The sequence below is a fragment of the Corvus brachyrhynchos genome, unplaced genomic scaffold, assembly GCF_000691975.1.
Source record: "Corvus brachyrhynchos isolate BGI_N302 unplaced genomic scaffold, ASM69197v1 scaffold32, whole genome shotgun sequence".
Classification (NCBI taxonomy): Eukaryota; Metazoa; Chordata; class Aves; order Passeriformes; family Corvidae; genus Corvus; species Corvus brachyrhynchos.
In genome coordinates this window covers 11,877,713-11,898,699 of record NW_008237919.1, presented here as the reverse complement: position 1 = coordinate 11,898,699, position 20,987 = coordinate 11,877,713, and the positions used below count along the sequence as shown (strand labels likewise).

The following is a 20,987-nucleotide window of genomic DNA, read 5'->3' as shown; positions in this document are numbered from 1 at the left end:
TTAACAAGTTTTGAAATTCAGCTGTCTTTAAGACTATACTCTGCAGTGTCTCTGGTTTTTTTTCCTCCTGCTTTCAGATGTCTTCCCAATCAAAACCTGACAAGAGCTGAAAACATGTGACCTCAGTGGTCATCTAGGAGATTGTGTTTGTTTCAACCATTTGAAAGAGTAGCCTTAGATTCAGCATATTTCTTTATAATAGAGGATCTGTGTTCTTTTTACTATTGATTTTCTGTTCATGTATGTTATAAATTGCTTCACTACCTACTGACCGGTTCCCACTTATTCCAGAGAATGCATTTCTCAATGATGCAAAGCAATTCTGTAGCACAGATAAGGTATTGTCCCTGATTTCCCTAACTGAAATTTCATGAGGAAATTAGGTCAACAGAATGTAATTACCTACAGTGAAACCTCCTAAGGGCACTGGGTAGAGCTGTGCAAATGACTGATTATTTTGATTTGCTTACAGAAGCAAAAAAAAATCAGAGGAAAAATTCAGTTTGACTAGAACAAAATGATTTCTTGTTCACCCTGACTTGAAACGTTGTTGGTGCTAAGCTGCTCTTCATAGCTCATTATGAGAATTAAAATAACATTGTTTTTATATTTTTTAAACTAAAAATCAGCTCTCAAATTTAACATTGCCATTAACTCCAGCAGCATCTGAAGAGGAAATTCCAGGCTGATCAGTGAGCTCTCTGGGTTCACTTCTCTGAGAACACAAAGTCCCTTTTCTACCACACTGGGTTTCTCAGTGTGTTCTTCTGGGGGTGACTAATGCAGCTTCAGTTACTTTTTATGTGTGAGTGAGCTGATCCTTGCCTATTATTCTGGTCAGATAGACTGCCTTCCAGGCTGGGAGCTGAACTGTGCTTTTGTAGCTATTCTGTTCAGCATAAAGGCAAGATTCGCTATGTTTTGTCCACAAAAAAACCCAAAACAACAAAAACCAAAAACCAGATAAAAATTTAGTCTTGGTTCCTCTTATAAAAGCATCATCAGGAAGTATTTTGTCTTTCAAAAGAGAACTTATTTTTTACTAATACATAATTAGTTAAACCCATGTAATTACAGAATCACAGAATGGGTATGGTTGGAAGAGATCAGTGGGATTGTATGGTCCAACCTCCCTGCTCAAGCAGGGTCATCTGAGAGCACTTTGCACAGGATTTCATCCAGATCGTTCTTAAGAATCTCCAGTGAGGGAGTCTTCACAACCTCTCTGGGCAATCTGTTCCAGTGCTCTGTCACTCACACAGTAAAGAAGTTCTTCCTCATATTCAGGTGGAACTTCCTGTGCATGGGTTGATTCTTGTCCTATTGCTGGGCACCACTGAGAAGAGCCTGGCTCCATTCTCTTGGTAACCTCCCTTCAGATACTGCTAGACATTGATGAGGTCCCCTCTCAGTCATTTCTTCTTGAGGCTGAACAAGCCCAACTCTCTCTAACTCCTCGTTAGAGATGCTTGAGTCCCCTGTCTCCAGTTCCCTAATCTAAGAGAGTTTTTTGTGCCCCACACCAAGGTATGCAAGGTATGGCCAAACCCACACACCTGTATCTCCTCTGCAGAGAGCCAGGTGCTCCACTGGCTGGCCAGGCGATGCTTGAGTGAAGGTTGGGTCATACATAACAAGAGTTGGCACAAGGGGCTCCTGGTATAAGCAACTGAACAAGGAATGCAGAATTAGGATTATGGACTTGTCTGAATTTTCTCACATGTTTAAATATGGTTTTTTGATCAGGTTCGTGACCTTTTCTTCTCAGGTGCCCATTTATAAAAGATGATCACTGCTATTCTCATCTTTGATATTACTGGGTGATAAAATACGTCAGAAAGTTGACTGCATATGCTTTCCAGTTGAAGTTGGTATCAATAAGGAAGTTGAACTTGGCTCAGCATGTGCTCTGCTTTTGCACATCATTTTAGAAATGTAGCCATGGGTGGGAATACAAATAACATTTATAAAAGTCCTGTGAAAATGAGCTTAAGAATGTGGTACACTTCACATACTTAGTAGACTCTACAGTGCTGTTAATCTATTGCTATAGGAAACACATTGTAAGATTTTAAGTGAATTCTTGTATTCCAAAAATATTTTTTCCAAATTTCTCAGAACCCAAAAATCTCGTTGAATTTCCAGTGCCGTCTACAGAATAGCCAAGAGAGATATTCTAAACTTACTCTTCTCTTTCTACAGGCTGCTTTTCTGGAGACAGTGACCACTTTTTGGCAATTCATCAGCGAAAGAGTGGAAAACCTGTGTTTATTTATCACCATGTGGAGAGTGTGGAGAAAAGTCTGGATACAGACAGCTATAAGGATTCCAAACAAAATTTCTATTCTTCTTCCCACACCAAAATGAGCAAGTTGCACCCTGCAATAATTGTTAAATCAGCCTTCCCCAGATCTGTTTATGATCCATCCCTCAATCTCTTAGCAATGACTGGTCAAGATTTGGAAGTGGAGAATCTTCCCATTCCTACAACGAATGTGATTATTGTGGTAAGTGACTTCTTCTGGGTTCTGGAGAGTTTTTTTGTGAATAAACATGCCTGTAGATAAATACAGATGGATTGTAATTTTGGGTGGCCTGACTGATCATCTAAATCTAAATAGTGACCACTTGTCTTGAATTTCTTCACTTTGGTGGAATTTGCATTCATATAATCAGACTCTGATTAACAACAGTCGGGTGAACCAGTGCAGAATATAGCCTCTCTGTAGGTGAAGACCTTAGCTTTGCCTCAAATGCTGTTGATCCTCTTGTCTTGACTGATGTTTGCACAATTTTTACTGAATGGGCTTTAAACTTACTCTGCATAGGTCACAAGAAAATGTTCTTCAGGGAAGTATTCTACAGAGGCAGTGAGATTTTAAAAGGGTAACATAAAGGTTTCATTCACTTCTGTTCCTCTGGTAAATCCACCATTATGCTTACACAGCTGTTTGAAAAAAAAATCCTGTTTCTTGCAAAGAGTAAGAATTTTGTCATATGCACTTCTTCTGGGATATATGGATTGGAGACCCTCCACTGTCAGTTAACTGTGTGACCTTCCCCTTTCTCAAGAAGGTGATGGCAGTGCTCCCTCCTGCAGTGAAGGGCAGATCAGTTTAACTGTATAGTGATGCTGCCCTGCTGCATCCTCACCCTTCGTGCCAGTGGAGCAGCCTGCTGTCAGGAGAGCTGTCCTTGGTGGGGTGCACAGTACAGTCTGTATGTGTTCTGCCTGGACACTGCTTTCCTCACCGCCGTGTGTAGGCAGCTCTCCTTGATTCCTGGAGGGAAGAGGAGCCACTTATAATGAGTGCTAATGCACTCATTAGAGTGAACCAATAAAGATGAAAGTGAAACCTGTAAATTGCTCGTTTCAGAGGAAGATGAGAGATTAAAAGAGAATGGCCTTTACAAACAAGGAAAAAAGAACATAGAACACTAGAGCATGTTAGCACACCAAGTGTGTCAGAATCCCATATGAGTTCCCTGTACTGTACTCTAAAGATCTGCCCTCATGAATGCACCAAATGCAATAGAGTAGTGACAATGAAAAAATTAATCAGAGTAAAAAAAAAAGAAGATGGTAATTTTATTTGTCCAAGATCAAAGTTTTAACAGTTAGAAAACACTATCAGGGAACGAGGCTCAAAAAGCTGTGCTCTGGACTTGTTGCATCCCATATGAACAAGACCTCCTCATCTGAGTTTAGATGGCTAGCATTGTTAGTGGACTAGATTCAGCTGTGTGGAAATGTCCGTATCAGGTAAAATAAGGTACTGACAGTCTTGCTTTACTGGGGACAGGCCAACTGCAGAGTCCCAGTACTGAATGGTAATGATCAAGGGGAGGAGATGCCAAGCAAGCTGGATATATCCATACCTCAAAGCTAGCCTAAGCCAGCAGGGCCAACTCCATGGTGAAGGGTACCTGCTCTCTTCTTTCCACTGCATGCATTATTTCACTTCCATTCAAGGTGAAACCTTTCTGTTAGTGCAAGGAACTCAGAATATGCATGGCCCTTATTTTTTTTTCATTAAATGACACTGTTACCTATGGCCTGTTATTTTCGTAGGGCTTTGCACAATTTTGGAGACCTGTGGTCCTCAACTGGTAATGAAAGAATCCTGCAAAATATTCTGGGGCTACCCTGATTTTAGCTGACTGGCTCTGTGCCTGCATTAAAAGCTAAATGAGGCAGATTTTCAATTGGCACATAAAGTCACATAAAAACAGGTCCATTAAATCTATATTAAGTTCTCATTAAGTGACTTCGGTCTGAGGCTTTCCTGCTTCATTTCTAGGATGGAGCTGCTGCTTTGAAGCCTTCTGTTCTGGCTGAGAACCATATGTGCTTTAAGGGGAGGTATAACAGCATGAGCTAATCATGACATGAAAGCTGTTCATTGCTTAGGTTCTTCAGCTATCTTTGGATGTGCTGAAGGACAGTGGTTTTGGTTTGTTTTTAATGTCATCCTTTCAGAAAAAGTGTTTGGGGAATGTTTGAAGCCAAAGTGCTGGGAGTCAGACAGTGCATTGGACTAATCCCACCATCAGAAATTTTGAAGGTGTTGTCTTTAAAAGGGCAGCTGTCCCATGACAGGGTGGTTGCCATCATCCAAGCACAGGCCTGCTCCTTCCAGCTTTCTGTATTTCAACATTCTGTTTCTCCCTCTTGAATGTCACCTGAAGTAGATTGTAGTGTTAATGTAATTATCAAGGGAATCTGGTTAGTTCTGAATTGCATGTGTATCACTCCCTCTTTATTTTGAATTAGCACTTACTGCCTGTTGCTGCTTTCTGGTTTTTAATATATAGGGCAAGCATCAACATTTGTTGTTTTGCCCTGGCTGACCCTTTTTTTTCCAGCCTTTAGCAATGTTGTTGGTTGCTCAACTTGAAAGGGCAGTTGCTACTGTTAGTGCTTCCTGTAATCCAGTTGCATGACTGGTGCACGTTGTGATTTAGTATGAAAGCTAGCAACTTTTTTTTTTTTTAATAAATCAATGCTTTATTGGCTCTGAAGAGGAAAGGAAACTGAATTCAATCTAATTTCAGTGATTCAAGGTCCATTTTCTTCATGATCAAGGTAGAAAGGTAGGGTGAATGGATGCCTAATGCAGAACTATTACAAGGTTACATTTTGTGCTAAGGACTAAACCGTCTGACAAGGAAAATGTTGCCAATGCACAGCAGAGTGCCATGAAGCCAAGAATTCTGCAGGTAGTGTGTCAAAAAGTGATGTTTTGTGACTAACAATAAAGAACACATGTTAAGAAGTAATTTTACTGAAACTGGGGATATTGTAGTGCTTGTTTGCCTAAGAGAGGGAGAGGAGGTATTCATTTTCTGGGAGGGAGTTTTATATAATTAAAGGCAATCACATTACCTGATATTAAGTTCCTGCTGTTTGTTTTCGTATGTGTGTGTATGTGTGTGTGTGCATTCAGTTCATGTTGTTTATTGAAGGAAGTGAGGACAATTCAGAGCTCTTAGAAGCATTTTGACTGTTCTATAAATGCCTTAGTGCTTACCCATATGTTCTGTTTAGCTGTCTCTCTACATGATGTGAGACCAACTCATCTGAAAATTGCTTGGATAACATATAGAGTTACATAATTTTTTTTAATACTTGAGAGTTCGCTATTTGTAAGCTTTTGTTTTGCATCTCAGAAACCATATACTCATTGAAGGTATTAGAGAATTAGTAGTGCAGTGAACAAGTTCTCAAAATGTTTATTTGTGTTTATTCCAAATCTTTCCAATACTGAATATGAGAACCACTAAGGTCAAGACTGTACATGGAAAGTTGGAATAGAATGTGCATAATCACTTGTGATAGAAAATATCATCTAACATACTTATTAAAATCCAAAACACATACAAACATGTATAGAGTTAGGGCTGAACTTGAGAGAAAAGCAGAAGAACTTGGAGTAAAGGTTACAGCTCAGACTACATCTAAATTATCACCTCATGGATATACTAAAGCATCGTCCCTAGTAACCTGATATGGTTTGGTCTGTCCAAAGCCTTTCTCAGGCACACAAGTGTATTGTATCAAGATTTGACCAAGCTACTCAGATGCTTTTTTCACTTGCTTCCTGTGAAGTGTTTCAGAAATGTAAAGGTAATAAACTTGCTCAATACATCACAATTTTCTCATTCACACCTCACTCTTACTATACACCTTCTTATATAAACATGAAAATCTGTCTCTTTTTCTGTTGGTTAGAAAGGACACAGGGTTGTACCGTAGCCTCAAATTCAGCTCATCTCTTAATTTTTGTTTGATTTACATGAGTGTTAGTGAACTGAATTGATTTAATTAGCTTCTCTCAACTAATGTCAATAGGACGTAAGATTCACAGACAGCCACATAGAGCTTCTCTTTCCCTTTTCCATGGCATTTTGTGAAGGGCTGTGTAAGGCTGAATGCCTCAGAGCTATAGCTTTTCCATACCACCACATCTATTTTGTCTCTAATATTTGAACTATTTACTTCGAAGCACTCTGAAGAGCACAAGGAAGAACTTCAGGTGCTAGTACTTTGAGAGAGGATTCAGTGGAAGAGTAAACCATATGTAAACAAGAGTAAACAACATATGTATCTATAAGTAGATATTCATGTGGGAACTAGGTATTCAAGCTTCAGTATAGGCAGTGGAAATCTACCCTGCTGATAGTCTATTAAACTATCTAGCATGTTTCTAAACATGTTCCGGATTACTAGGGAGTTAATATAGGTCAGGGACCATATCCAATAGGCAGACTAGATGTGATCATCCTGATTTTGGAGATTAGTACTGACATGGACCATTTCCACGAAAGTTTTCTCACAGCCAGAGAACAGTACCAGATGCATTTAATCTACTAGTATATTGCAGCTTTGATATCTGCTTCAGGGTGAGTTCCTTAATTCAAAATGGCTGTCGTGATAAGATTTATATTGATGATAATGGGTGCTTAGGCACCTACTGCACACTGGCTACCTACCTATCATACACGCACGCAGACATGTACATTTAGTGACATCTTAATCTGGAGCTCATTCCATCTTAGACAACACATTTTATGTTGAAATAATGTGGAAATCCTTTCCAAATCTAGGTACAGTTCAAGTAGGTGGGCTGCTTCTGGGTGGGTTTGGGTAGCTGAAAACCATGTGGTTGTGAAACCACAGCAGAACTGCTTTTACACTTATGTCAGATTCATCCCACTGCTATATTCTCTTATATAACTTTCCTCATACTACATACTCAGAAAAGATGCATTTTTTGCTCACTTGCTGATGTGGCCTTAGATGTGTAAGTTTATTTCTCCCTTAATTCCCCATATCCTGATGTGTCAGGTTTAATTACCAGTGTCAAAGCCCAGAATTTATCTATATTATTTGTTCCTAAATTTTGTTTCATTATTCCCACACATTTTTTCTGCTGGAAATGTCTATTTTTCTAATTCTTTGTACTCTTTGTGAAGCCCTGGCGTCCACGTGGAATGTCATCCCTAAGTTCCTCTAGGAACACACAGGACATCCATTTGCTTCTTCCTTGAAAAGACCAGACAATGGGAACCAGACTACAATATGCCCTTTCTTCTGAGCATTGCAATTCTCTCCACTGACTGGTTTTGTTGGAGGGCTGTAAGAAGAACTCTGTGAAAAGATTCTGATAAAAAGGTGGGGGCATCCAATGCTTACAGTTATTTTCAGTCTAAAAAATGTTTTCCATATAGCTGCCTCTTCTCTGGAGACATTTGATATAGATTTCCTTTCATGAAAACAGAGCAATGTTTGTGGAATTTATTTTTTACTTTTCTTTAAATGAAAAATGCGTGTTTCTTCTCACTGGCAATTTGGCAATACAAGATGCCTTCTTTTTCAAGGCTAAGTCACAGAGTCTTACTGAATGAGAGGAGCAGGATAGAGAGAGTCCTCTGAGTCACAGAACCAAGCTGTGTGTGATCTTTCTGTGTGCCAGAAGGTAAATGACCTGAGAATCCCAAGACGAGAAGATGTTCTGATAATGTTTTTTCACTTATAACCTGTAGCAGTTTTCCCCATCTGTCCACTTGAGTGACTGTTTTTCCAGAATCTCTTATTATTCTTTTTCCTGATGCTGAATACCACGCCTTGATAGAAGATAAAGTCTCTTCCTTTCTTCAAGTTCTCTTTGTTAGGAACTCTTCTATCTCTCAAATACTGTCAGCCTCTGCTGGCTCAGCACCCACCCAGTTAAGTGGCCCAGTAAGGCCATGCAGAACAATCAGTAAAGGTATCTTGAAATATTACAGTCTCAGTCTGATAAATATGCACAGAAGTCTGTGAGGAATCTTGATAGCTGGGCATGGTCCATTAGACAGAAATTTAGGACTACTTTTAGGAGAGCACAGACTAAAAGTCATTTTCTTTGGGACCTAGAGAAGGAAAGAGGAATGGATAAGACTGGGGATGTTCTTACAAAAGAAGAGGCACAGTTTCAGAAGCAATGATTTGTTGCTCATGCACTGTCTGCCTTGCATCATGTGTTGTGTCATATGTTATCTGTGGTTATTTTGAAAATTATTCAAAATGGGTTTATCATCCCATTACACCCTGTACAGTAATGTTCTAATTTTCACTGGGATAGATGTATGTGTATATAATTCCATCATTTCTAGAAGTAATTATGCTATATTGCAATAATAGAAGTGGCTAAGGATCTGCTTTTTGAATACTGCACCTGACCCTGGGGTCTCAGCCTCAAGTCTGTCAAATTCTGACTCCAAAAAGTGATTTACCTTCTGGTTTGTGGAAAGATCACATGCAGTTTGGTGCTGCGACTCAGAGAGCTCTTTGCATCCTTCTCCTCCTGGCTGGTAAGAGTATCCTAAGCTCACTCCCTCTGTAGGCCTTGTGAAGAGACGGTCAAAATACTTTTGGAAGTATATTAAGCTAAAACAGTGGGTTGAAAATAAGGCAAAAAATATGAGAGAGGAGAACAAGTAGTCCATAAATGACAGGTCAAACAGTGCTGGGGCAAACAGGCAAGCTAACTATCTATGAAATATAACAAAAAGTCAGATGTCATGTTTTATCACTGAACATCTGCTATCTCTGGCCTAAGAGAGGGATTGGCACTAGGCCAGCCAGGCCAAGGAGGAAATAGAAAATCATGTCTCTGCAGTGATTTCTCAAAGGAACTTTCTGAGGAGTAAGATCTTAGAATCTAGTGAGGTATCAACTGTATCCATCTCCATTTTCAGGTCATGTATTTGTCAGATGCTTGGAATAGCAGAGGTCAAGTGCCATGCTGTTAGTGAAATTTTAAGATCTTATTATAATTACAGTGCTGAATTGTTAACAAGCTCTAAATGTTAGTCACACATTTCAGGAGTGGGCAATATCAGTCAATACATTTAGTGTGATTGTTATAATCACTGTTACGTCTTTTTGCACTTTACAATGTGACCCCAAATATCAGGTCTTCACAATATTTGGCTTCTAGACTCAAGTCCACCTTCTAGTTAGAGATTGATGCTCACCATTACTCCTTAAGTTATTATACTCGACGTAACATATCTGCAGCAAGCCCTGCAAACAGACCTAGTAGCCTGCAGCTCTGTCATTCTGGATTTTGTTTGCACAAAGAAATCTAGAGAGTCTGCATTAGTTGGCCTCATTTGCTTTCTGCTTTCTTCTGTGCACTTCAGCAGGGATAATTGCATGCTGAACCATTATCACAGTATTGTGTTCACTGTCAGTCTTTGAGGAAAACAGGAATGATTGCATTAGGTTGTAACATGCACTAAAACCTCCTTAAGGGACCTTTTTGTCATCTGATTTGCAAAATGTTAAAAGAATGTTGGGAGATACTCAGCAACCCAGTGCTTTGATCGATTATCTTGCTGCTGGCAACTTTGGGGGTACTTTTGTAACATTCAGTGGGATGTTACACTTGCACAAAAGCTGGTCATATCTTTCACAAATTGCCCAGATCCTCTTCAGTCACAGCATTCCTTTTCCTGCATTTTTAGTGAAGGGAAGATGTTGAAGTAATTTAATTTTCCTCATAAGCTGCACCGTTTAAATGAAAGCTGGATTTCTGGAGCAGGCAAGTTATATGTTTTCAAGCTAAAGCCTAAAGTTTCATTGACAATTAATATTGTGCAATTTATCTGTAAAGAATGTGTCAGCTGTTCCATATTCCTTTCAACTGTGTATTCCTGTTACTGGCTAATCCCAGCTATAAATTAAATGCTTGTGTGTAGCAGAACAGAATCTGCTTATGTTCTTCCATTCTTCAAATATGTGAGTTTTGTCTTCCAGGAAAAATCTTTATTAATTGATAATTTTAATTTTTTTTAAACATTTCCATGAAATTAAATTCAGATACAGTTGCAGCCAAATCAAAAATCTTCAGTGTTGCTTAAGCTGTATACCCAAGTGTGGGAGACCTGACTCAAAGCCTTGCTCTAAAAGAGGTAGAGGAGAAAACTGAATTTGAGGTTTTTCTCATTTCACATGATCTGGTTGCTGAGCTAAGGGGTAGAGAGCACCACTTTTCTCATCCTCAAAGATGAAATTATTTGTTTGACCCAAACCACATTGTTTCAGCTAACTGAAAATTCAGGGAACTGTTGTTCTTGGATTGATCCAGTACAAATTTCTTGTATGTGTTTTGGTCTCTAAAGGAGGGAACCCTCCCTTCCCCAAACAAACAACAAAGCCCCCCGACAGCTGACACCTCCTTGTATCTTACATGGCTCCTTTTATTCCTCTGATTGAAAAAGGCTTCTATACTATTTCTGTGCCATGCTGTACTGAATTCCAGAAGAAAAGACACAGAGATTTAGACAGTAGTGGAAACTCTCTGGCTTTTTTATGACAGTGTCTAAACTGTGCTTTGGGTGTTTCAGCTTTTTGGTTCAGAGGACTCCTCACTGATTGTAACTGCACTGACTCCATTACACAGAACAGTACAGAAAGGCTTGTATTTCAGAAGTTCAGGAGGTTGCTCTACCTCTATCAGTGTTCTCTTTTCCTCTTACAAGTGAGTGGAAATCTATTACTGCCTAAATTTGACTAAGGAAAGGGGAAGTTTCCTGGCATGCAGAGTTACAGGTGCCATCACTAGAATCACACAATCCTTTATGTTGAAAATCATAAATAAGCTGGCTGGCCCTACTGGGATCATGAGACCCACCAATAGAAAATCAGTGACTACTTCCCACAATAAATCTATGCATTGTGTTGATAATTTTCAGGAATAAAGAATGAAGAAGCACTTCTTAAAAATTCTTTTAGCACCCTCAGAGAACTATCTTTGTGAAAACCCTATTGCCCTACAGTAACATTTAAAAGGCAGATAAAGGGTGCTCAGATAAAAGACAGCAAGGCAGCATGTGTTTCCTTATCAGTCAACGTTTTGTTGGATCTGGCAGTTCAGCCTCTGGAATAATCCTTTTGGTTCTTCATTTCCAACTTTGTTGTTAGGAAAAGTGACAGCTTCTAAAAAGTTCCTTAATAGATGGTTCATAATGTGTTCCTGTGTGCAACCTCTTAAATATTAAGCCTTGTAAAAACTGCTTTTGAAAAATAAAAAAAAATCATTATTTTTTTTATCATCATGACATTAATATGTGATATTTTAAAACACAGTTTTAAATTTTTGAATCAGGCCAACAATATTTGAATCAGACAAACAATATTTGGAAGCAGAAGATGATCATCTGAACTCATTTTTTAAAATGCTTCCTAGGTCTAGCATTACTGCACTTTGGCCTCTCTTTAGCAAAAGAAATAAATATTGGATTCTGAAATTAAATGCAGAGATTCAGATGATAATGGGGTTTAAATGTGATAGCATAGCTCCCAGGTGAATGATGTTTTTTCAGTCACCTCAGTATCAAAATTGTTCATGGAAAGGGGAATAGCCCAGGGAAGTAAGCAGAGAGGTACAAATTCTTCATCTGTCTTTGTTCTTGTTTCTGAAAGCATTTAAGTGGTATTTCACTGTCCTTCCTTTGAAGGTCAGCCATGACTGACAGTTTTTAATGGAGCTAATTCTTACTTGTCTCTGAACCACAATAAACTGGTGGAAAATACTTTTAGTGGATACAGTGCTTTAAATTGAGTATAGGGTAAAAGCATCATGAAAAGCGTCGGGGGTATATATCAAGACTGCTAAAATAGTAGGGTTTAATAGTGTAGAAAGGTGGTTGACTGCATATGTTATGTCAGTGTTTATTTAAACATGAATTGTAACAGATTTACATTTCAACCTTTATTAGCTGTTGGAGAATAGTAGTGGAATGTCTGCTTTGTACAAATTTGGCTGAGATCACATGTTCTCCTTGGAAATAGTCATTGTGTAATAAACTGTAGCGTAGAAATCAGTGACAATATCAATCAAAATTTTTACATTTACAATACGCTAAACCAAATTTATACAATGTCATTGATTAAGTTGAATTTCTTTTTTTTTTTGCCCATTTTTCTGTTCGTACCTTCAGAATAAGAGGTTATCTTTTTGCTGGTACTAATTGTACAAGTAATCTTGTTTTCTTTTTGAAAACACACTCAGGGAAGTAAGGATGGCTTCTTTCATGGTCCTGTGGTGTTCTGGCAACACTTACAGCTTTCTGCTTTGTTTAGCCAAATTGTTGCTGATATGCTTTCTCCATGCAACACATGGTATGTTGTCTAATTAGGAAAACAGCTCTGGAGGCTAATCTTTAGGAGTGGATATGATATTTCAATTTCATGCAGAAAAGTGATTTCATGTTATAACGGTTTATTTTCAGGTACTGTAACGTAGTCTTATAGTGGTGCAGTCTTCTGAGCTGACAGGTCTTTAAAACACAAATGTTTTGGGTGAGTGGAAGAATGACCTTAAATACTGCACTCTTAGAGCCTTTGTATTCTTTAGGCAAAAGGAGAGCTGAAACAGTGTAGAAATTATATTCCTTGTTTTAAGCTGATGATGAAAAATAAGCATGAAGCATTGTCCCCAAAACCTTTCTCACAGACTTTCTCTGAAACGGTGTTACAGGATGCCGTGGCTCTGCCTAATTAGGCACAATAGAAGTGTATACAGGCTATAGAAATTAACTTGAAAATTAAAAATACTCCCTTTCTTCCACTATTTTCTGTTTAAAATGTAGCTACATTAGTTAAAGACCTCTCCCCTTGATCCATGGGCTACTCTGATGTATGCTTAATTTTAAGGCTATCTAGATTGACCCTGGTAGAATTCCCATTAAAGAAGGGCTGTGGTGGGAGAGGGGAAGTTGGCTAATATCTGTAGGAACACCCCTCTGGCATGCTGTATACATTTGTGGTTGGAACAAGTGAATACGGACTGGAATTGGGCAAAGAGGGAAAGATAAACTGCATATGTAAAAGACCACACAAATAATGAAATAGCAAGAAACCTCTTGAATGTTGATAAAAATATTAAAAAAAACCAAAACCAAAACAAAAGCAACTGACTCCTCTAGAAATAGGTAATAGGGCAATAATTCAATAGATAGAGATATGATTTGAAATCCATAGACTAAATAAAAAATTTGATTGTAGCTTTAATTTTTAAATATACTTTATAAGAATCTCCCTGAAAATGGATATAAACTTTAATGAAATAACTGTAATGTTAGGCTTTTGGTAATGAATAAATTGGAAAACCATATGGATGCATTAAGTAGAATAATTAATGTGCCATACACAAAACTAGGACATCCATAAATCATTTATGATATCCTTTTCATCAGTTCTGGGCTCTTTGAGTCTTAATTGAAAGCCAGGGTAGCTGGATATTAGAAAAACTAGATTTGCTGGTCAGATAACAGACAACTTTCATTAAAGCATTAATTAATTTTAGAAGGCTGAGGGCCTGATCCATTAAAAATACTTGCAGAACAGTGCTATTTTAGTAATGTTTTGGGGTTTTTTTTCTATTTTAATTACTCTCTTCCTCTGGTCAATGAAAGTTACTTGTGTTTAACTTGCTCAGCAAGCATGATGGAATACTACTGTGTTTGTAGAATTAAGTATTGAATTGCCCAAACACTTCCAAATGCTTCAAATGGCTGTATGGTACAGTTACAAAAGTCAGGTGGTCTATTCCTTACAGTAACTGTCAGTGAGCCTGTTTCCTCTTTCAAAGGCAGAGGTTCTGAGGACCTTTTTTGGGCAGTTCATTCTATGCCCAGTCCCTCATGTCAGTAGGAACAAGGGAACACCGAAGAAAATACCTTTTTGTGGATTTTTTTCACTTTTCTTGTATTTAAACATAGTAATTTAAACTCTTATTTTATCATCTTTAATAATGATCTGATTCATTACGAAGATGGCCAAAATAAATGTTTTGCATCACTCCTATAAAATGAGAGCATTTTATAAATGCTGAAATTAAAGTGAGACTTGAGCTATAACCTTACTCTGCCAAAGAGGTATACCTATGACAAAATGATCAGAGTTTTTTTAATAAAATACTTTAGGAAAAATTTTAACCAAAAAATGGATTTACACTATTGTTCTAAAAATATACAAGATTCAGTCTGACAATAATGTTATTCAGTTTGAATAGCATATCTTTGTTGTGGTGATAAATATGCTAAAAAAAAGTAGAGATAGGCAGTTTATTTTCAAGTGTCATATTTACTTCTGTTCAGATGTTATTAGTAGAATGTTTTTATATTCAGTTTTTCATTATTCAAAGTAAGGGACTAAAGAATGTTGTAGATAATGAAAAAAACTCTTATAAATAATGTAAAACTATCATGTAACATATTAAGACCATCACAGAATCACAGAATTCACTAGGTTGGAAAAAACCTCTGAGATCATCAATACCAACCTATGATGTAACACCACCTTGTGAACCAGACCATGGCACTGAGTGCCACATCCAGTCTTTTCTTAAACACCTCCAGGGATGGTGACTCCACCACCTCCCTGGACAGCCCATTCCCATGCCCAGTCCCCTTTCTGTGAAGAATTTCTTCCTAATGTCCAGCCTAAACTTCCCCTGGTGCAGCTTAAGACTGTGTCCTCTTGTCCTGTTGCCGGTTGCTTTGGAGAAGAGACCGACCCCCACCTGGCTACAACATCTTGTCAGGTGGTTGCAGAGAGTGAGGTACACGAGGTAGATGTATTGGGCACAGAGTTAGCTCACATCTTTCAGGGCTTGCTATCCAAGGCATAGCATAAATGCACAGAGCTGGCCACCTCTAACAAAAAAATCCCTTAGACTTTCTGTGCTGGGGATTGTATTGTAGAGTTTGAGGAGCATCAATATCAATGCTGAGTTATGGTATCCCTCTGACTCTGAGCTACTAATGCCTAAGGGCAGCTTTTGTGTCTCCATATTCATGTGCCATTAAACTGAAATCCAAGGACAACTGAACGCTGACTGTATTTCTAGGCCAGACTTGGATGTTCCCAACTGTCACTGCCACAGTCAAGCCCTTTCTCTTGTTCTCATCTAATTGATCTTTCTTCTTCTGTAATGCTACCAGTTTATTTGGCTGGCCAGCTAAGTTTGTTCAATGTTTGTCAATGCTTTCTCTTGGCCCACATCAAATTCACTTTTGCTTTCTATCATTATCTTCCAGTGGGTTGTAAAACAGGCTTGGAATAAAGCTGCAGGTTGTCTAGTTAGAATTTCCTTTTATGCCCTCTTTGACTCATTATCTGCCAGTTGTCCAGTCCTTATCTGTTATGAGCACAGCCTTATAAATTCTTTTCTTTAAAGGTAAGAGACTTCAAACAAAAAATCCAGTGCTTTTGGCATGCTGCATATTCATATTTTCTGATCAATCACTGAAGAAATTAAATACTTCAGAAATACATATCTGATGTTTAAAAGGACTGTTCAGTCAATGTGGCCTCATTAATGTCTCAAGTGTTGCCAGTCCCAGTGATCCTAGCCTTTGGCACGCAAGGTTTGGCAAAGGCTGCTAGCTTTTCTTTGTCATAATGTTGTTATAACCCTCCCCATCCAGTGGTCTACAGCTATTGATCTTTGCTCTTTTGGCCATGTTACTACTATTGTAGTTTTGTCAGTTGTAATAGAAAAGCATTTACTATAATCTTTGGCTCCAGTATATAGCAGTTTATTTTCTTGGCTTGTCTACTTTAACGTAAACACTACATCTTTGCTTTCATAATTTTATTCTGCCTGGAGGCTGACAGACTTTGCCTCTACCACTGGCTTTCTTTTCCTTGCCATTTCCTTTAATTGTGGATTTCTTTCAAAATTACTTTGAGGGTGATGCAATACAAAAATACCTTCACTTTGATATCACATCAGCTGCCAAACAGCTGTCTAACAGCTCATTAGTTATGGAGTGGATCACACATTCCTTGTAGCAATTGAGCTGTACAGGCTGCTGATCAAGAACCACTGAAATGAATGAAATCTTCTGAGTCAAAAAACTCAAGGCAGAGGTTGAAAATTAATTCCCTTTTTAAAGAATTTTGCAGTAAAAAAAAAAAAAATTCACTGTGATAAAATGAAACTATTTAAACCTTTTAACTGGGAGGTAAGGAGGAAATGAAAATCATGTATCATAAAAATCCCAAGGCTCAAGGCATACAGCTACAATGGGTTTTCAGGTTCCAGCACTTCTTTTGTCACATCCTGGTAGGAGCCGGGGCGGATGAGAGTCACAGAGGGTAAATTGGTTAAATCATCCAAGTCAGGTTGTCTGGTGTCTTTTATTTACATTGTAGGATAGAGCTGAGATAGGCTTATGGAGGGGGTGTTTTCAGTGCATTTGAGATTGGTCTTGCCTTCAATTTATGGGAGTTGCAAGGCCAAGTCTCTTTTAGACACGGAAATGTTTTGCTTTCCAGATTAGATTTTATTTAGTTAGTTCAGCTGAATGGAATCTGTACTCTTGCTGGAAAAAGGTTTATCTGGAAGTCTAGTCATTCAATTTATCATGTGGCATATGAGGACAAAGAAATAACTCTTCATCCTGAAGCATATGCAGATCTGAGCTGGGGTCTCCCACATGCAATATAAAGCTCTACCACGTATCTGTTGCTTATTCTGAAGTAAATCAATCTTCTTCAGGTCTTCAGTATGTTGTCCCTTAGTAATATTATCAGCAATATATTATTTCTCAGCAGTATAAAACTAAAAATCTGGCAAGAAATTCTGGGCACAGGAGCAGGAGAAGGAAGCTATTCTTAGCTGTTCTTTTGCTAATAGTCTGTACAAAATAAGGAGGCAGTGCATCAGCACGAGTCTCAACACAGATTATCCTGGTAAGTTCATACTGAGTTACTCATACAAGATACAGATAGTAGGGAGTTTCTGCACCCTTGCTAGAGAAAAAAAAAAGGAAACACTATAAAGTAGAAATTCAGACACGTGTTTTTGTACAGGCAGGCAAGACCACATGCAGTCCATGTCCTTTCTCTGGTAAAGTGGAAAGGCAGAAGTTGTTTTTCAGAGGCAATACCAGACAAATTACATAAACAGAAAGGAATGAATAAAACTTTAGTGAATTTTGTACGCTCTGTTATTCTCTGTCTTCTAAAAATTGAATGTATATTCAGGAGTCATTTAGTTCAAAACATTGTCAACTAGACAATCATTTCAGCCAAACTTGCATTACATTACTTCTGCATTGTTCATTGTTTCCTGAATGATATTTTCTACTGGGACTTAATACTACTGATATGAATTGATGTGAAACTTATAAGAGTCCTAACTGCTTGATACTGCTTTGTGTTGCCCAGCATAAAATGTGTATTTTTCTCCAGTTAATCAGGCGTGTAATGTATTCAAAAGAGTGGTTCAGAACATTGCTGCATTTTTAATACATACTTTTTTTTTTCATTCTTTTCTGTTTTAGCCAGTCATTCGGTGCTTCCCATGCAGTATTCTCTACCCCTTTTTAACCTTCTCTTATTCCCGTGATAAGTTTGCTGGAGTTCTTGTCCCCAGACTATCTAGTCTGTAGTGCCTACTTAAAATATTTGTTTCACCATACATTCAGCTAGTCCCCAGTGATTCTGTTCCTCCATCTACTCTCTCTCTCACTGCTGTGTGCCAGTCATATCCTTTCCTCATCCAACAGTTTTCTTGTCTTTTGTTTTGTTTTTTTTTTTTTAACGTATTTGAGTTTCAGGGTATGATAGGTCAAATATCTAATCTTATCCAAAATCTTTCATAATAAATTCAAACTGGGAAAAATGCTTTAAATAGCACATCTTCCTTGGTCATGCCCCCATATGGCCATTGGAAGTGCCTTGTTGGTCTTCTGCACACTTCTGCCTGTGAACTCATCCATTTTTCTCACACATTCTCATTCTTGTCATGGTCTACTGTCCTACCTTCTGTAAGTGTGGCTCCTTTTGTCAGGCTGTTACCAGGGTCTTGGCTTGCCTTTGCTTTTTAACCACCTTCTACTTCTGTCTTTCTTTTCACCTTTGTCTCCTGGTCCTTCCTTTAGTCTTGTTGTCTCAAACCACTTTACTGTTTTCTTTTTCCTCTCCATTTTTACATATTTTGTAGCCCACACTTCTCTTTGGTTCCCTTGATAGTCTTCCCCTTTGCTGTGAATGCTCCTTTTTGCCCAGAGCTGTTCTGTTACCAGACCTCTGACAATTTGTGGGTATTGGAAATTTTCTTGGACTGTAATGTGCATCTTCTCACCCTATACTAAGACAATATGGCAGGTGTTCTCAACTCTGATTTTAATTAGTTTTTTTGGTCTGGTGGTGTTTTGGTTTTCTTGTTGGTTTGTTTGTTTGTGGTTTTGTAGTTGAGTTTTTTTGAGGTTTTTTATTTATCTTGTTCATTGCAAGTAACTGCTTTGGTTCACTGTGAGTGCACCTATTTTCTTATTTGCTGTGTTAAACTGGGATAAAACAACTATAGACAATTCCTGCTTTTGGTATAGGGTTGCCTTGCATTTGCAGTATTCCATGGACTTCTGGATTCCAGTTGCTGGAGGGATTATTGTGAAGCATTTACACCCAAGTACTTACAGACCTGGAATTAAATTATGATATAACTGATTTGTGAAAAATCCTATTTGAACTCATGGCCCAAATATACTTCGAAGTACAAGATTAAATTTTGTTGGTCTTGACAAAGTGTTACAGCAAAAATATTTTTTTCACTTTGAAAAGGGTAATGTTTGCCACAAGAATTGTGACTAACCAAAGCTAAATAAACGTTTGTTCAAAGTCTATAAAGAAGTTATCTCAGTTAACTAAATATTAATTTAAGATTAATTTGTTGTAAGGTGTACATGTCAAAGGTCACTTAGCAACATAAAAGTACACAGTATTTCTGAAGTATAGGCCATTGAATAGGTTGAATTTGTACTCCGTTGAGTTTTGGAGGAAAAATGTCTAGTGAAAATACATCAAATAACAATACTGTCCACCAGATGTCCCTGTACTCATAGGTGGTAATGGACAATATTCATTCAGCTGTCTAATTGCTTTTATTAAAGGCAATTTACACATAGTGTATGCATTTCCCAAGTCTCTCTTAACCACTGTGTAATAAGATCATGAACGACTGGCAATTTTATTAGCAGTATTTGAGAGCTGTAGTTACGAAAATAAATTACAGGAATTCACTGTGAAGTTTTTACTTGCCATCTCAGTTTTGGAAAACACTCTGTCTTTATCATGCATTGCATGGTAGAAGTAATAACTATTGATCTCTTATATTTGTCATTTATATAAATCATACATTTAAATACCATAGTCATATAAATATTACCAAACAATATGTTTTCATCTATTTACCTATCTGTAAAATAAGTAATTAGAACTGACAAAACTAGTGAGTTTAAGGATCGTGGCTCTTGTGGAGATTTCTTTTAGCTTTTGGTAACTATTGGAGCAGAATTTGGTCATGGCACCTGTATTCATGCAGTGTGTTTCATTTCTGTGAGCTGCTCCCTTGGCTTGCTGTGCAGCGTGTTCCAGCCAAATGCTTGGCTACCAGCTGTCCTTGCATGTTTAGTGGCTACAGCAGGACTGTGAGGTATCCGTTCAATAGTGGGGTCTGAGGCTGCTCCCCCCAGTTTTTTAGATAACCATATACCTGACCATACCCACAGTGGGGCCTGAGCAGGTCTGCCAACGCGTGTGCACTTAAGCATCGTGGCCAGTTTGAAGACATAACTTGAGTTTTCAGTGATGCCACTGCACGGAAAGGACACCTTGTCCTCTTTCTCCCTGGCATAACTAAGCTGCCAGAAGGGCATCTGAATCCATGCTGGGAGCAAGGCCCTGGCATGACTAAGAGATGCCACCCCAGGCATTCACTCTGTCAAGTCTACATGGGGAGATATCCTTGGAAAGAGAGGTGTCAAACATTGGTGGCAGGACTTATGTTCAGTTCTTCCTTTCATTTTCTCTGTTTTAAGTTAAATTATAGAGATTAAAATTTACAGAATTATTATTCTATAGTTGTAGTTGTGACCCACCAGACGTTTCTGTGTTTGACAATGTATTACTTGATTAGAATGTTTAATTTTAGTGATGGTCTTACAACCAATCTTCTGCTTTTCAGTTGTAGTTACAAAGTTTTGCAAGATGCATAGCCTTGAAAATTTCTGCTGCATGTGCATAAATGTATTTTTGTGTATTTCTGTTGTTATCTTTTGCTTCTTAAAAAAAAAAGGCACCTAAAAATTCCTTATTAAAACCAGGTAAATTTTTATTGCCTCTTAATAATGCCTTCTGCTAATGATTATAGAGCAAATGATACAGGTTCTTTGTTTTTCAATGTCTTTGTGATTCCTTCTTTTAGTATACACGTGACTTTCCTGATCAGCGAGCAGTAATGTAAGTTTTCATACTAGATACATAGACTGATCTTATGGTCCAGTTCTTAAAATGATTAGAAATGCCTCTGCCCGAATTAAAGTGCAAATGAGACCACATGCCAAATTCAGTAGATGGGTTTTATTTAACAGTAAATGTGAGAGAGACAGAGAAAGAGAAAGAAAGAAAGAAAGAGAAAGAAAGA

General features: G+C 38.0%; 1 protein-coding gene across 3 annotated transcripts in view; it reads left to right on the top strand.

Moving 5' to 3' along the window:
• Positions 1-2,211: 2,211 nt before the first annotated feature.
• Positions 2,212-20,987, top strand: part of PTPRR (protein tyrosine phosphatase, receptor type R) — a 127,163-nt gene continuing 108,387 nt past the window's right edge. For all 3 annotated transcript variants that reach the window (XM_017733233.1, XM_017733235.1, XM_017733232.1), the window contains exon 1: positions 2,212-2,507. In XM_017733233.1, coding sequence (XP_017588722.1) covers positions 2,364-2,507 — 144 coding nt within the window. In that variant the 5' untranslated portion in view covers positions 2,212-2,363. The remainder of the gene's footprint in view (positions 2,508-20,987) is intronic.